This window comes from Megalobrama amblycephala, linkage group LG2, assembly GCF_018812025.1.
Source record: "Megalobrama amblycephala isolate DHTTF-2021 linkage group LG2, ASM1881202v1, whole genome shotgun sequence".
Taxonomy (NCBI): domain Eukaryota; kingdom Metazoa; phylum Chordata; class Actinopteri; order Cypriniformes; family Xenocyprididae; genus Megalobrama; species Megalobrama amblycephala.
In genome coordinates this window covers 19,324,627-19,341,084 of record NC_063045.1, presented here as the reverse complement: position 1 = coordinate 19,341,084, position 16,458 = coordinate 19,324,627, and the positions used below count along the sequence as shown (strand labels likewise).

The following is a 16,458-nucleotide window of genomic DNA, read 5'->3' as shown; positions in this document are numbered from 1 at the left end:
ATCATAGGAATTTGTTAGAGACTTCATTTTTTGGCCACCTTTCCTTAATTCTTTCCCTCCTTTTTGGTTTATTCGTGGCCACATTATTTAAAAACATTAATTTGATTCAAAAATGTGTCTAAGGTCAAAATATTTTGTGCGTGTGTTTTCATGTTAATTTTAGTTTAATATTTAGTAATTTCATTATGTGCTTTTGTCATTTTTTTGTTTTTTTAAATGTTGCTATTTAGGTTTTATTATTATTTTAGTTATCAAAGATATAATCAAAGATTATATTTATGTTTTATTTTGTTTCAGCTTTATTTTAATTAACAGAAAGGTTTTTTTAATAGTTTTAGGGTATGTTTACATGACAACAATGTACTAAACATGGAAAAGTTTTTCCTTTGTGTTTTTCACATACAGATGACAACATTGTCAAAACGATCCTCGTTCACACGGATCCACTAAAATGATTAAAAGTGCTGTATTTATGTTGCCAGGTCAGTAGTCGGCGATGTCACTTTGTAAAGAAACACTATGAACACATGATAGGCATGCACAACATCAATGTTTTCACAAACTTTAAAAGCCATTGTTGTGTAAATGAACAACCAAAACGCATAAGTTTTCCATTTTAAGTTGAAAACAGTGACATGAAAACTTGAGGCCGTTTACATGATACCATTTTCAACTAAAAATTACAACGCTGTTTCGGGGGACTGAAAACACAAACTTTTAAAAAGGTGTTATAGAATTTTTGAAAACGATACCGTTACTACAAAAACATGAATTGCCCTGATGTCATGCCTGTGCATATTATGTTTTTTTTTTTCAAAGTGACATCGCCAACTACTGGTCTGGAATAAATACAGCGTTTATAGTCATGGTTTATAGACACCGTTTATAGACATGGACCCATGTGAACAGGTATCATTTTTACAACGTTTCGTCTGTACACAAAAAAATGAAAAGGAAAAACTTTTCAGTTTTTAGTACATTATTGTGTAACCCTCAACAGACCCATGAGTCATGGCAACCATGGTGCACATGACACTTATTTTAGGTACAGATTCAGGCATACGTGTCATGCATGCGTGTTGTGCAATATGGAGTCAAAAAAAGAAATCATGATTGCAATTGTGACAGTAATTTGGTTTATTTTCCATTTTGATGTAACCTGATAAAAGGCAAAACAACTGTTGTGACTTCATGGATGTGTAAATGTCACATAACCACACTTGAAAAAGGCATCTTAATCACAGTATGGGAAAACATAAGGCATTTTCAAAATAGCCATATCACTTAAAGTCAAACAATCGAATATATAGTGACATTTTCACAGACCGGAGAAACAACTGACCATCTAAAACACTGTGGACCATTGCATTTTCTCACTGAAGAGCTATAATACCTCAGCAATGCAATGAATAGTTTATATATATATAACTGTTATTTGAATAATTTCTCATGAAATGCTTAATAGATGCATTCACATAACTGCTATATATACGGCAATCTGAACGCGTCGATCAAATTGCGCAAATTCACACCTGTCAGCCCTGGCGTAAAATATTGCAGAATAGGACTAAGAGTGTGATGCTTGAAATGTTTAAGAATTGAAATAAAGAAGACAGCAGCCCTCCTTTGGTATCCGCGCGATCCAAACAAGACGAATTCGCAAAACACACACTTTTATTCCCAAGAACTTGCCCATTCAAGCTCAAATCAGACATCCCCTCTGAGATCTGGCTCAACAGACGGCAGGCGTTTAGTGTGGATCCCAGAGAATAACCATCAGAGTGGCTGGAAGCCAAAGACACACTGATCCCTCACCATCCCTTTTCCATAGGAGCGGATCACACGATCAGCGCCCGAATAATCACTTCCAAGGAAAAACATTTTGCTGAGCAAACATGACTTCAGACAGTGGATAAAATAGTAAAGAAAAAAAAAACAGGGACAAACAAACAAGAACCCCCCCAAAAAGGAAAAGGAATGTTACCTAGAGATTCACGCTTCTAAGGGACGTCTAGAATTAGCGTGGAAATCACAACAAGGTAAAAAGAGGAAAGAGCCATAGCCATAGCACAACACACAGGAGCAAAGCAGAGATAAATAGAGGGGAACTGAAGCCCAAGGGTTGGGGTGGAACCAGGGGAAGTGAGGTCACAGGTTCTGACAGCACTGAAATTTGTTGCCCTTTAACCCATCGGTAGTGGGCGGCACGCTGATGTCCACTACGTTGTTCCCAGGAGACTCGTCATGCACGGACCTGTCGGCGATCTGCTTTTGTGAAACAATCCTATAGATTTCTGCAACAAAAAGAGCCGAGTTACGTTATGAGACATCTCATTTGAGATTCCCAATGGGAATGTGATAAAGGGTTAGTTCACCCAAAAATGAAAATTCTGTCATCATTTACTCACCCTCGTGTCGTTCCAAACCCGTAAGACTTTCGTTCATCTTCGAAACACAAATAAAGATCTTTTTGATGAAATCTGAGTGATTTCTGTCCCTCCGTTGACAGTTATGCAAATGACAATTTGACGCTTCAAAAAGTTCATAAAGAGATCATAAACTAATCCATATGAATCGAGCGGTTTAGTCCAAATTTTCTGAAGAGACTTGATTGCTTTATATGATGAAAATATTTATTTTAAGCTTTTATTCACATATAAACATTCATCAACTCACACATCAGTTGTGGTAAACGGAAGCTCAAGCATGTTTGCTTGACCTACGAGAACCAATGAGGTTCATTCTCCTATGTTACGCATCACGTTTGAGCTTCCGGAAGAGGTTTGTTCTTGGGCATCATTCAGGTTTGGTTGAGCTTCTGCTTATGTTCACTGATCAATGTTTATATGTGAATAAAAGCCTAAATTCAATCTGTTCATCATGAAAAGCGATCAAGTCTCTTCAGAAAATTTGGACTAAACCACTCAATTCATTTGAATTAGTTTTCCAATCTCTTTATGAACTTTTTGAAGTGTCAAAGCGTCAGTTGCATAGCTGTCAATGGAAGAACAGAAAGCTTCATCAATTTTATCAAAAAGATCTTCATTTGTGTTTCTAAGATGAACGAAAGTCTTACAGGTTTGGAACAACATGAGGGCAATTAACGACAGAATTTATGGCGTGGTCAAGTAGATTCGCCACATTGACCAACAAAAATCAGTCTTACTTATAAAATTACTTACGTTTTGGTTGGCTGAATTGTTCTGAAATTTCACTAATGTGACCACACCCTTAATCACGATCAGGACCCACCTGTTAGTATGTTTTTAAACGCCTCCTCCACATTTGTGGAGTCCAAAGCCGATGTTTCGATGAAGGAGAGATTGTTCTTCTCTGAATGAAACAAGACGAGAGATATTTTAACACCTTAAGCAGATCTGTTCTTATCAAACATCATGGAAATGCCAGAGGAGACGCTCACCTGCAAAAGCTCTGGCCTCATCGGTGGGCACGGCCCTAAGGTGCCTCAGATCGCTCTTGTTGCCCACCAGCATAATGACAATGTTGTTATCCGCGTGATCCCGCAGCTCCTTCAGCCAGCGCTCCACGTTCTCGTAAGTCAGATGCTTTGCAATGTCATAGACCAGAAGAGCTCCAACCGCACCCCGGTAGTATCTGTAAAAGAGATCAAAGAGATTTTGATATTAGAATTATTGATTATACTATAATTAAATCATTTTATCAGTAACTATAAAATTGTTTTATAGAGTCACTACAATTTTAACAATATAATTCTTAAATTACTTTAGTTATAAATTGTATAGAATTGTTTTATCTTTAATCATTGCATATTATAAACTATATTTCTATAAGATAAATAAAATCAACCTTTTATTAAATTAAAATTATACTTCATACTTTGTTTTTTATACAATTATTAATTTTTATATATTTGTTATTGTTTAATAATAATTATTACTGTTATTATAATAATAATAATAATAATAATATCACAAAAAATAGCATTTTTTAGACCTTATTTGGGACCCGCTGTGTGTGCTGCCAGTGCTCATGTACTCACGCTGATGTGATGGCTCTGTAGCGCTCCTGTCCTGCTGTATCCCAGATCTGAGCCTTTATGGTCTTGCCGTCCACCTGGATGCTGCGGGTTGCGAATTCCACACCTATGGTGCTCTTGCTCTCCAGGTTGAACTCATTCCGAGTGAAACGGGACAACAGGTTACTCTTCCCCACACCAGAGTCTCCAATGAGTACCACTAGAAAACATAAGAAAACATGAGGCTGTTTCGAGCAAGGCTACAAACCTGATATCCAACTACGCTTCACTGGTGCTTTTATAAAAACCATATTCAAAGGGAAGATATTACAGCCATCCATCACCATATGTAACAAAACATAAAATGAAGGCCAAAAAAACATTAGAACAGTCCTTGAAAGTAGACCACAAACCAAAAAGTGCACCCAAAGCATATACAATGCCATCATTTGAAAAGCAGAAACACCGGATTTGTCAGTCATCCTGGTTACTTCAACATGACGAGGCCAGAGAGATAAGAGAGAAGCCATAATCTACAAACACACACTTCCACTGTCATTTTCCCGTTGCTCCATTAATTCAACACCATAAAAACTGAAATATAGGCTAAGTCAAATTGTAAAAAGAACCAGAAATACATAGGAAAGATCAATCAGCTCATACTGTGTCTGTTGCAACGTGGTCACCATTCACTTTTTCTAGATGAAACCTGAAGTAATTCACAAAACAGTTGTAGATAAACTGGAGAAACAAGACAAAGCTTTTTAACAAAAAATCTTAAGAATAATGTGGCAAATCTGTGAAACCTCTACAGACAGTTATGTGTGGGTTTTCTCACTCATTCAAAGGCTTAGTGTAAAAACAGGAACCCAATGTTGAAAGGAACAAAACGGATTTGAATGGGCAAATATATCTCCAAATGTTTTTAGACTGACGTCATGATCATCAACTGTTGTCAACTTCACATTACATGTCAGCTTAATGATTTCACTAAATTACGAGTTGTAAATAAGTCCCAAAGACAAAAGTGCTTACAATTGCAGGTTAATGACCAAATTTGGCCTGTTTGAACATCAAGAAGCGAATCTTGTGTAATAAACGACAAAAAGTTTCATATGGCCTAGCAACACAACCACACTAAATATTAAGCAACACATTACTAAACGAATAGAAAGTTACCAAATTAACAGATTTTGTTTGTAGTTTAGGTACGAACTGCTTATATTAAAACAGCTAAGTTAGTTTATTTAGTTCACTTTAGCTTTCTCTGCTGTTTGAGAGCCATGTAGCTGCTTAGCTAACATAATGCAAACTAAATTAGGTGAAAGCATAATGGTTTAGTGAATACTGTCGAAAGACAATTCAAATCATGAAAATCACTATTAAAATGTATTAATCTATTTTCAACTTTTGATTCTTTGAAAGTCAACGGTTAATATTTCGATAGCTAATGTCAGTTCACTAGCATTTCAGCTAAACAAGCTAGCTACAGTCATCAGGAAACTTGCTGATTTCTTTTATAATAAAGGAAAACAGAAAACGTCTGTTCTTCTCTTTGACACTATATAAATCACTGACCTTTAAACAAATAATCGTATTCGTCGTCACGGGTCCCCATGGTTGGTTTACCGCACCGAAATGTTGTTGTTAGGCGACGGATCTCTCTTGATTAGCGATGTCCGATTCGTAAACGAATCGCTTAAGAGTCGGATCTTTTTAATGGCCGTTTGAACCGGTTCAGTAATCAGTCTGAATTGATTCGTTGACAAACCGACAATATTGCCTTTTGTTTCGGACAGAGCTGGTTTTACAGTTTTTCTCGATCGCTTTGGCTCAATTCTCTGATGAGACTTTTTTTCTCAAAACAATAAGTTCAGATCTCTAAACAGTTAGTTTCTTGTTCACATACGATCTGGATTTCTTATTGATTAAAGCAAATTGCATGTTTTGGCACGTATGCAAAAAAGTACAACTGTCTACAATTTGCACAACTAATTGCACATGGCTTGTTGATCAAAACGGTTGATTCTGTAAGTGAAATAGTCTTTACAATTTCTAAAAATTATTTCATCTTGAGAGCCTTCACATGCAAAAGATCCATTCAGTTGTTAAAATCTGTCAGACAATCAAGTATATTCCATAAATACATCTGACATGGAATGTTTGTAATGTCTGCTAAATTGACCTGCCATTGCAATGAAATAGCAATCACAACCAATCAAGATATATGGAGTTTGTCGAGCACAATCACTACCATTTTTGAACATGGAGGAACGTCACAACCCTAAACAGCAAAAGCAGTACTGTAAATACATTTGTATTCATACAGTACATTCATTTTTGTAAAAGTTTTACATGTAATTCACATGCAGTTGCGGTGTTGTGGAAGAGCAATAGGAAGATTTGCCATGGTTGCACAGGTTGTCTATAGCCTATATTTAACTCGTGGCCATGAGATGTCGTTCCCTCAATGTAATGAAGTCGTGGCCACGAGAAAAATATATCGTTCCCTCACCATATATGATCTCGAGGCTGAGGGGGAAAAAAATGTGTGTGTGTCTAATTACAGACAGCGTTTTTAAATGTCCTAATAGCTTCGTCTTTATTGCAATAAATAAAACTGGTTTATTGGCAAATTAGGTAAATGTGATAACTGCATTAAAATATGAGTACAACATTAAAAAGTCAATCATTGATGGTTTTGTATCGATGTACAGCGACAACAGAATGAACAGCTAACAGTTCACCAGAAATGCCACAGCTGGCTTAACGACAACCAGCAAGTAACCGTGCATATAGCCTATTGGTCTTCAGTGTTAGACTTTGAGTGAAAAGCTTATGGATAGTTTATGGGGATGTACACAAATATACTGTATACACATGATACACACACACACACCACACAAACAAACTAAAAAAACAACAACAACAACTCAAACTTACAAACAAACAATAGACTTTTCACTCATACGCACACACATTCACTCACAAATATTAATGAATCACAATCATATCACCTCTCTCTCTCTCTCTCATACATACACACACACACACACACACACACACAATCAAATTTGCAAACATAACCATATTAGTTATTAGTTTTATATTTTTATTGTATTGACAGCTCAGCTGTATGTGGACACCTTTTGAGTAGAAATGCATATTGCAATTTTTTGTTGCAAATAAAACTCCCATAGTCTATAACTACTGTAGTTTTAACTTATTTTAATATAAATTCAGTCAAATGATCAAACATTTGTATGACTTGCCAGTGACTTGTTTGACCCAAGCTACGACTTGACTTGCGACTTGCACATGTGTGACTTACTCCCACCTCTGGAAAATGGCATAATAGCACCCTGACCTAACAACCTAGATGTTCTGCAGGCATCTCGGCTTGTTGCTTTGTATAATAAAGTCTTATTAAATTCTGGAACTCTGCCTTTTGAGCTTCATTTGCAAGGAAGAGATGACTTTTCTCCACAACCATAGATAGATAGGTACATAAATACATACACATACATACATGTGGTCACTGTCCAGTTTTCCGCTGTTATCTGGAGTAGCCTATGTTAATAAGGAAAGGGCAGATAAGTGTTTGAATAGGAGGAGCTTCATATTCTGCTTACTTGATCTTACGAAGTGCATTTCAATGTTTATGCACAAAGATACCGCTAAAAGGTAAGCTTCATATGCGATATAAATAACTTAAATCATGAATTTTAATGTTATTATGTATGTGTTTACCTTTTAACAAACTGTTATTACATTTATTGATTAACAAAAATGCATTAATTCATTCAGTCAGTCATTCTTTGTCGTACAGATTTCAGTTTCATTTCTAGTTAAACTAGCATCTGACAGAGCGTCAGCCCTGTATGCAAATATTTTTTGGTCCACCCTGAGCTCCATCTGCGATATGTTACAAATTATGTTAACGTAAACATCTTACAGTTTTAAAAATGTATTAGTTTATGTTGACATGTGCATTAATTAAAGAATTGTTCACTGTTATAGTCTAAGATAACAGTTAAGTGTGGTTACTTCTTTGAAAGTAAAAAACTGAACGACAACCATTTTTTAGGATTATTAATTTAGTCAATATTGCTGCATTTAATATGTATTCGTAAAGATAACAATAGCCTAATGATTGACTAAAATATAAGAATCAGTAAAAAATTAACAACAAAGTAAATGAAATTTGTATGTGTTATACGTAAAAGATCTGTAATTTATTTTTGCATGTCTTTTTTTGTCTTGTCTTAAAGATGAAAAAAAGGCTGGGAAATCTAAGCTTGAATTCCCTCACTTATAATTTAACAGAGGAGAAAAGAAAGCAGCTTTGTTCCTTGCTGGGGAATGTTGAACTGACTCTTCTCTACAAAGCTTCTGTTCATGGATATCACGCTTCTTCCTTCCACCAGCGATGTGACCATCAGGGTCCAACATTACTTGTGGCCTACAACCGTTCAGGCTACATCTTTGGTGGATACACTAGTGTAGAGTATGCTCAAAGTGGACGGGATATTACAGATGAGAGTGCTTTCCTGTTCAGCTTTCAAGGTGTTCAACATTCAAATCCTCTCTGCATCAAAATTAACAGTGGATATACTGCACGTTATGATGATGCTGGAGGACCCAACTTTGGCCAACAGTTGTACTTTTGCTACAACAACCAACCAGTTGTGTATGATCAAAGTGTGAATGCATTTTATAATAGAGCAGTGGTTAATCCATTCGGTTTTAGACCTGCCACAACATTTGAGTTTAATCAAGGAGGGGGTGCATTTACTGTTATTTCGGCAACATTGTATGGGAACGACACTCAATTAACTGAATGTGAGGTGTACAAAGTGGAACAGAGTAAGTCAATTATCAGAAGAAAAAAAAGTTTATTGTTTATTGTAGTTGAATACACATGTAGTTGTGTACAGTAAATTATATAAGTTCAGAGTCCAGTATCTTAAAATGTACTGCTGTTAACATTAGTTGTATAATAAAACTTCCTCAGAAAAAGATCCTCAGATCAGTGCCAAGGTGAAGCCGTGGAGGAATGTTGAGTGGACAGCAAAGTAAGTTTTCACTCAGTGTTATTTTGCTGCTGATTTCATACAGTATAGTGTAACAATACAGTTGTGATTTCTGTTGTAGACGAAGAGACGAGCTCATGAAAATGATCAGGAATTATAAACCCATGATGACTTCTGTGAATCAGATCAGAATCCTAATGATCGGTCCTGTAGGTGCTGGAAAATCCAGTTTCTTCAACTCCATCAACTCCATCTTCATGGGCCGCATGACCAGTAAAGCCATGTCAGGATCTGCAGGCACTAGCCTCACCACACAGGTACAGATTCAACCGGATTCATAGTGTTTCCTACAGAAGTCTCTCTTCAGGTTGAGGAGCAGCTCTTCAGGTCTTGATGTGTTTCTCTTCTTGGTTGGTAGTTTCGCACATACCCAGTGAAAGACGGTCGTGAAGGAAAGCCACTGCCGTTTGTGTTGTGTGACACCATGGGACTCGAGGAGCAATCAGGTGCAGGACTGGATATTGAGGACATCAGCAGCATTCTTCAAGGTCACGTACCAGACCGCTATAAAGTAAGTGCACTTGTCTTCACAATGAATGAAGACTGAAGTATAAATGATAAAATCATCATAAAATCAAAATCATGCTAAATCCTCTGAATTCAGTTCAACCCCACAGCACCGTTTCAACCAGATGAGCAAAAGGCCTCCAAACCTGCATCTCTACAGGAGAAGATCCACTGTGTGGTGTACGTGATAGACGCCACCAAAATCTCCCTCATGTCTGACAAACTAGAGGAAAAACTTGCTGCCATACGCAAAAAAGTGAACTCACTGGGTAAGTGAATAACATTTTTAAATAACTGTTATATTAAAGATTAATTTTAATCTAGTAACTAACACTAATACTTGCAGTTTTTTGCATAACTCTTGTCTTATGCCATGACTGACTAATAGTTATTTACACATTTTCAGGCATTCCCCAGATGGCTTTGATGGCAAAAGTAGATGAAGCATGTCCTGATGTGGAGGAAGATCTTCAAAATGTTTATATCACTTCCTACATCAAGACGAAGGTGAGATATGCCCTGCGTTCGATTCGGAAGGGCTCATTTCTCTGCCCTAGTCCCTTTACAGGGTTTACTTTCCGGAGTGAGAGCTTCGAAGGGATGAAGGGTCAAAAAAACTCTTTTTTTGGAACGCACTTTTACGTCATCTTAAAGAGACAATCAAGGAGGCGCCTTTGTCGCACATTTTGTACGCTGGTTGACCCCACAAAAAACACCCTCTGAACGATAGATTGTGCAAGCTGCGCCTTTTGCATAATGTTAGTTTATTTATTTATTATGCTTACACAAAAAATTATATATTTTTTTCTGTTCTGCATTCCTCCTCTGGTCTACCTTGTTTCCTAATCTAGTTTTCTAATTAACCTGGCATTGTTTACTATAAACATTGTTGGCTCTGTGACAAATTGATTATGTTCCTCTATTGTTAGTCACTTTGGATAGAAACATCTGCTAAATGCATAAATGTGACTGAGATGTTGTTTGTCTCTGCAGGTTCAGGAGGTGAGCTCTCGGTTGGGTGTGCCGGTGTCTTGTGTGTTACCGGTGAAGAACTACAGTCAGGAGCTGGAGCTGGAGCTCAACTGTGACGTCCTGCTACTCACCGCTCTACAGCAGATGCTCAACTTTGCAGATGACTATCTGGATGATGTTGATCCTGTTTAGGACAATCTTATAAAGTGCTACTAGTGGAGTTTTTTCTCCCTTTGTGATAGAATGATTTAATGTTATATTTGTGTGTAATCTTATATTGGTTTGCTATTTGTACTACTTATTGTAGATGTACAGTTGTGCTCAAAATTATTCATACCCTTTGTAAATATGACTAAAGAAGGCTGTGAAAATAAATCTGCATTGTTAATCCTTATGATATTTTATTTAAAAAATTTACAAAAATCCAACCGTATATTAGAGAATAAGTATTTTAAATGGGGGAAAAAATCTCATGAAATAAATGTTTTTCTCTAATACACACTGCTCACAATTAATCATACCCTTTTATTCAATACTTTTTGCAACCTCCTTTGCCCATGAAAACATCTCTAAGTCTTCTTCTAAAATGCCTGATGAGTTTGGAGAACACCTGACAAGATGCAGAATCTCTCCAGATCCTTCAGATTCCCAGCTTCATGTTGGTGCTTCTTCTCTTCAGCTCACTCCACTCATTTTCTTTAGGGTTCAGGTCAGGGAATTGGGATTGTCATTGCAGAAGCTTGGTTTTGTGCTCAGTGACACATGTTTTTGTTGATTTTGATGTTTGTTTTTGTATCATTGCCCTGAAGGAAGATCCAACCACAGCCCATTATATGACTTCTTACAGGGACAGTCAGGTTTTGATTTTCTATCTTTTGCTGTTTGATAGAATCCATGATTCCATCTGAACAAGATGTCCGATCTCCGGCAGAAAAATAGGCCCAGAACATTAAAGATCCAACAGTATATTTCATTGTACACATGGGGTACTTTTTATTTCTGTGTGCACCAAACACATCTTAAGTGTTTGCTGATCTCTTATCAGGTGTTCTCCAAACTCATCAGGCATTATAGAAGACGACTCAGAGCTGTTATCTTGGCAAAAGGAGGTTGCAAAAAGTATTGAATAAAAGGGTATGATTAATTGTGAGCAGTGTGTATTAGAGAAAAACTTGTTTGAGATTTTTTTCCCCCATTTAAAATACTTATTCTCTAATATACTGTTGGATTTTTGTAATTTTTTTAAATAAAAGATCATAAGGATTAACAATGCAGATTTATTTTCACAGCCTTCTTTAGTCATATTTACAAAGGGTATGAATAATTTTGAACACAACTGTACATCTCTGGATAACCACAAGTAAGTTAAGATTATTCACAATAAGTTAAGATCATTTTAAGATTATTCTGTTCTGTTTGTCTATGCCAATTCTTTCAGAATCATATATACCCATTCAAGAAAATGAAGTGCAAACAAAGTTATCACTTAAGCACATTGCATTGTTGCTGTTGTAGTTGCTTATATTGTTGTGCCACAATAGTTAAAAGTATAATGACGTGCAAATAGAGAGAAATACACACTAAAGACTGTGTAAGCATAAAATATGTTTCTATCGATAAATGGAAAAAAATTTTTGATTCTGTTTGAAAGTTTTGTTCAAAAACTTAATAAAAAAAAAAATAATAATTTATATATATTTTTATGATTAGATAACTTTTACTTCTGTATAGAAAAATATATTTAATTAAATATACTTTATGTAATGATAAAATGCCTATATTTTATCATTTTGGAACAACTGAATGATAAAAGCCTCTCTTGAACTACAGTCATGACGTTGCATATTTGCCTGCATGCTTAAACAGACATTTAATATTTACTAACTTTACTGAAACCCAATCACAAAACTGAATAAGCTAAATTACAGGGGCAAATGTGGGAGATTTGTGGTAAATCTCTAGTGCTATTGCTGTCTCACAAGGTGTGTACTATCCAACTTCATCTTACAGCTGCCATAGACATATAAATAGATGCCTAAATGGCCACTGGATCATACATCTGTTGTGTGTAGCAGATGACCCAGAAGGGAAGGAGCGATCAAACAGAGTTTATTAACAGTTCAGTAAATTAAGTCCAATTAAGGCAGACTGCCAGGTGACACAGAGACGCTGCAGCCAGTTAACAGGGTAACAGAAATAAGAACAGTCTCGTTGGTGTAAGCTCGCAGAGCACAGTAGCTAGGTAGCCGATCTGGATGCGCCTCAGGCAGAAGATGGTGTGTACGAAGCCTGGCGGTTGGAAGAAACCAGGCTTGTAGATCAGAGGGCTCTGACAGGCGGATCACGAGACAGCCACTGGGACAGGGACTAAGACTGGGGCGACAAACAAGCAAAGGTTAACGACACCTGGGAGAGAACAAAGACAAACACCACTCACAAGTAGATAATCATCCAACAAAGACACAAATAAACAGCAGGGAGAAATAGAGCAAAGGAAGTCATCGATGAGCGAGCGGTCCAGGACATCCCGGGCTGGAATCCAGCTCCTCTCCTCAGGACCGTAACCAATCAACCAGATACTGGTAACCACGCCCCCGGCAGCGCACGTCCAGCAGTTTCCTAACCCTGTAAACAGGAGAACCCTCGACAAGAACAGGACAATGGGTGGGTCGGGTGGGAGCGCGAATAACCGGCTTAATGCAAGAGACGTGGAAAACGGGGTGGACGCGTCGCAAGTTGGGAGGTAATTTGAGTTTGATGGCTGCAGGGCTAAGAACCTTAGCTATGGAAAAGGGACCAATGGAGCGCAGCGCTAATTTGCAGCGCACTGCAGGGATAAATCCCGAGTGGAAAGCCACACTTTCTGACCGCAAACGTATCTGGGTGCTTTGACACGACGGCGATTGGCGGTGTGACCTATGTGCTCTCTGTTCTGGCACAGAGCCTCCAGGTGCGCTGGCAGCGACGTATAAACACTTGGACCGAGGGAACAGAGGCCTCTGTCTCCTGGGAGGAGAACAGAGGTGGCTGGTACCCGAGACAGGACTGAAAAAGGAGATAACCCTGTGGCTGACGAGGGAAGCGAATTATGGGCATACTCGACCCACAGTAATTAGGACGAGGGATTACGAAAAGCCAACGTACGGAGCATACGCCCCAGAATTTGATTAGTGTGTTCAGCTTGACCATTAGTCTGCGGGTGGAACCCTGACGACAAGCTGGCCGAAGCGCCAATCTGTTGGCAAAATTCCCTCCAAAACTGGGATGCAAATTGGGGCCCCTTTCAGAAACAATGTCCGAGGGGAGGCCATGCAGATGAACAACGTGTTCAGTCACTATCTGAGCCGTCTCCCTAGCGGAGGGAAGTTTACAGAGCGGAACAAAGTGGGCGGCTTTTGAGAAGCAGTCAACAATGGTCAGAATGACCGTAATATTGGCAGACGACGGAAGACCAGTCACGAAATCCATGGCGATATGGGACCATGGACGAGACGGAATCAGGAGAGGTCTAAGAAGTCCAGCGGGAGGAGAACTACTCGACTTTGAGCGCATATAGCACAAGAGGCGACGAACCGGCGCACATCACGAGCCCTTGTTGGCCACCAAAATCGCTGACTAACGGCCGTGAGAGTTCCTCAGGATGTACGACTAATTTAGAAGAATGCCCCCAATCGAACAGCAAGGAGCTCGCGATTGCCAATATCATAGTTGCGTTCGGCCGGCGAGAGTCGGTGGGAAAAATAAGCGCACGGATGGACCTTTTCATCAATTGGCGAACGCTGAGAAAGCACCGCGCCTACATTGGAGGCATCGACCTCGACAAGGGATTGTCTCTCGGGATCAGGCATTATTAGTATGGGAGCTGTGGTAAACAGCTCCTTGAGTTTATCAAATGCGAGTTGCGCGGATTCGGTCCAAACAAAACGTGTCTTAGATAAGATAAGAGCAGTCAAAGGTGTGTTAATACGACAGAAATTAGAGATAAACCGGCGATAAAAGTTAGCAAACTTCCGTCTTCCATTCATCGCCCTCCTTAATACGAACCAAATGGTTAAAAAAAGCATTACGAAGATCAAGCTTCGTGAAAACCTTAGCTCCCTGTAAGATTTCAAAAGCCGATGACATAAGAGGCAAGGGATAATGGTTCTTGACTGTTATGTCATTTAGCCCTCGATAGTCTATACAGGGACGCAAGGACCCGTCCTTCTTTTTCATGAAGAAGAATTCCGCGCCGGCGGGCGAAGAGGACGGGACAATGGTACCACCAGCGAGACTCTCAGTGAGATATTTTTCGAGAGCTTTGCGTTCAGGTGCAGATAACGAATACAACAGACCGCAAGGAGGGGTGGTACCGGGAAGATATAGCCAAAGACTATAGAATAACACAAGACGTGTCACTCGTATTGTTTTGAATGGGAGAAAGTGTAACGCGCAATATGGCGGAATAAGTCCCGCCTTCTAAATAAGAGCCAATTGCCGACTGGTAAAGTCATCGCGTCACTTCAGCGGCCGTTAGAATCACCGGTTTCTATAGAAACAGTCAGACGCGCGCCTCAGAAGAGACGCGCATTTAGGTCTGCGCATGCGCATTAGCTTGATCCAGCCTGAAAATAGTTTTTTTTGTCATGATTCGAGCGTTTAGAAACTAAATTTATGAGCCGGTTGTTGTCAGATTTCATTGGTGATTTCAAATATGAAATTTAATCGTAAGGTTGGAGAACAGTTTTGGAGAATTTGATGTTTCCCCATTCGGATGCCCGAGAGGCGTTTCAAAGATGGCCGCCGAGTGAAATGACTTGTCTTAAAGGGACTTTGATATAGCCAAGACAGTCAACGAAGACACACAACAGGTGTGGACGCGAACAAGTGCGAGCGCTGACAGAAATGACAAACAGCTAAAACAAATAAGCAATGAAGGCAGGGGGAAAGGGAGAAAACAAGAGGAAAATCAAAACCGGCTCATGACAACATCAAACATCGCCGCCATATTGGCGGGCAACTTGCCACAACACAGTTGAGTACACTTAGATGTTCTTAAGATTATATTAAGAAGTAGGCCTACTAAAGAAGAATTTTTAGTATATTAAGTACAAAATTAGTGCGTGAAAATAGAGCACTTTAAGTACATTATGGAAATGTACTTTCTTTCCACCTGAGGTTGCAATCAAAATTATTCAACCCCCCGGAGACTAATAATTTACAACCGTAAGCTTTTCTAAAGATACAGAGTTTTGTTGTTGTTGTTGTTGTTTTTGCATCTATAACAGTTTAGTGGCAAATTAAAAGTGATAATGTAAATATATAATCTAATACTATTATTGGATTGTTGTGTAATACAGCTATGTCATAATTATTCAACCCCTATTCAATGCTGCTGTCACTTATTTGTATATGGTACAAAATTGTGTTAAAACACAATTAAGCCTTTGGAAACTCTGTAACAAAACTCAATTAGCTTGTGCTGTTACACATACATACATTTATCCCATGCATGTGCTAAAGTTGCAAATATGGCCAAGTCAACAGAGCTCTCACAAAAGCTATAGATAACAAATTGTTTTATTACATTAGAAAGTCTTTGGCAACAAGTAGATTTCCAAAACACTAAAACTTCCTAGAAACACAGCTGGCAGCCTTATTCATAAGTTTACAAATTTGTTGTACCAGAAAACCTTTAAGGGTGTTGAAGAAAAAGCACAATATGAATAAGGGGATCAGAGCAACTGAGAACAACCCTCAATTTACTACCAAGACTTGCAAGATGACCTGATGAAACATTGCACATGGCTTGTTGATCAAAACGGATGAGTTGATTCTGTCAGTGAAATAGTCAAACTCTTTACAATTTCTAAAAATTCTTTCATCTTGTGAGCCTTCACATGCAAAATG

The 16,458-nt window shown here is 38.3% G+C and overlaps 2 protein-coding genes across 3 annotated transcripts; one reads left to right on the top strand and one right to left on the bottom strand.

Annotated features, from left to right (window-relative positions):
• Positions 1-1,113: 1,113 nt before the first annotated feature.
• On the bottom strand, positions 1,114-5,733 carry rab11ba (RAB11B, member RAS oncogene family, a). Of its 2 annotated transcripts, XM_048165005.1 has the most exons (6): positions 5,576-5,694; positions 4,661-4,706; positions 4,022-4,217; positions 3,422-3,615; positions 3,253-3,333; positions 1,114-2,294 (listed from the first exon to the last, which is right to left on the bottom strand). In XM_048165005.1, coding segments are annotated over exons 2-6 (618 nt in total). In that variant the 5' UTR covers positions 4,662-4,706; positions 5,576-5,694; the 3' UTR covers positions 1,114-2,148. The 2 variants fall into 2 exon arrangements, with proteins under 2 accessions (XP_048020962.1, XP_048020958.1); XM_048165001.1 differs by lacking the exon at positions 4,661-4,706 and having other exon boundaries at positions 5,576-5,733.
• A 1,654-nt stretch (positions 5,734-7,387) lies between these two features.
• On the top strand, positions 7,388-10,963 carry LOC125251814 (interferon-induced protein 44-like). The gene is made up of 8 exons (XM_048164899.1): positions 7,388-7,681; positions 8,269-8,863; positions 9,012-9,072; positions 9,152-9,347; positions 9,449-9,601; positions 9,695-9,866; positions 10,004-10,104; positions 10,591-10,963. The coding sequence occupies exons 2-8, from the start codon at positions 8,269-8,271 to the stop codon at positions 10,759-10,761; spliced, it is 1,449 nt and encodes a 482-aa protein (XP_048020856.1). The 5' UTR covers positions 7,388-7,681; the 3' UTR covers positions 10,762-10,963.
• The last annotated feature ends 5,495 nt before the right edge of the window (positions 10,964-16,458 follow it).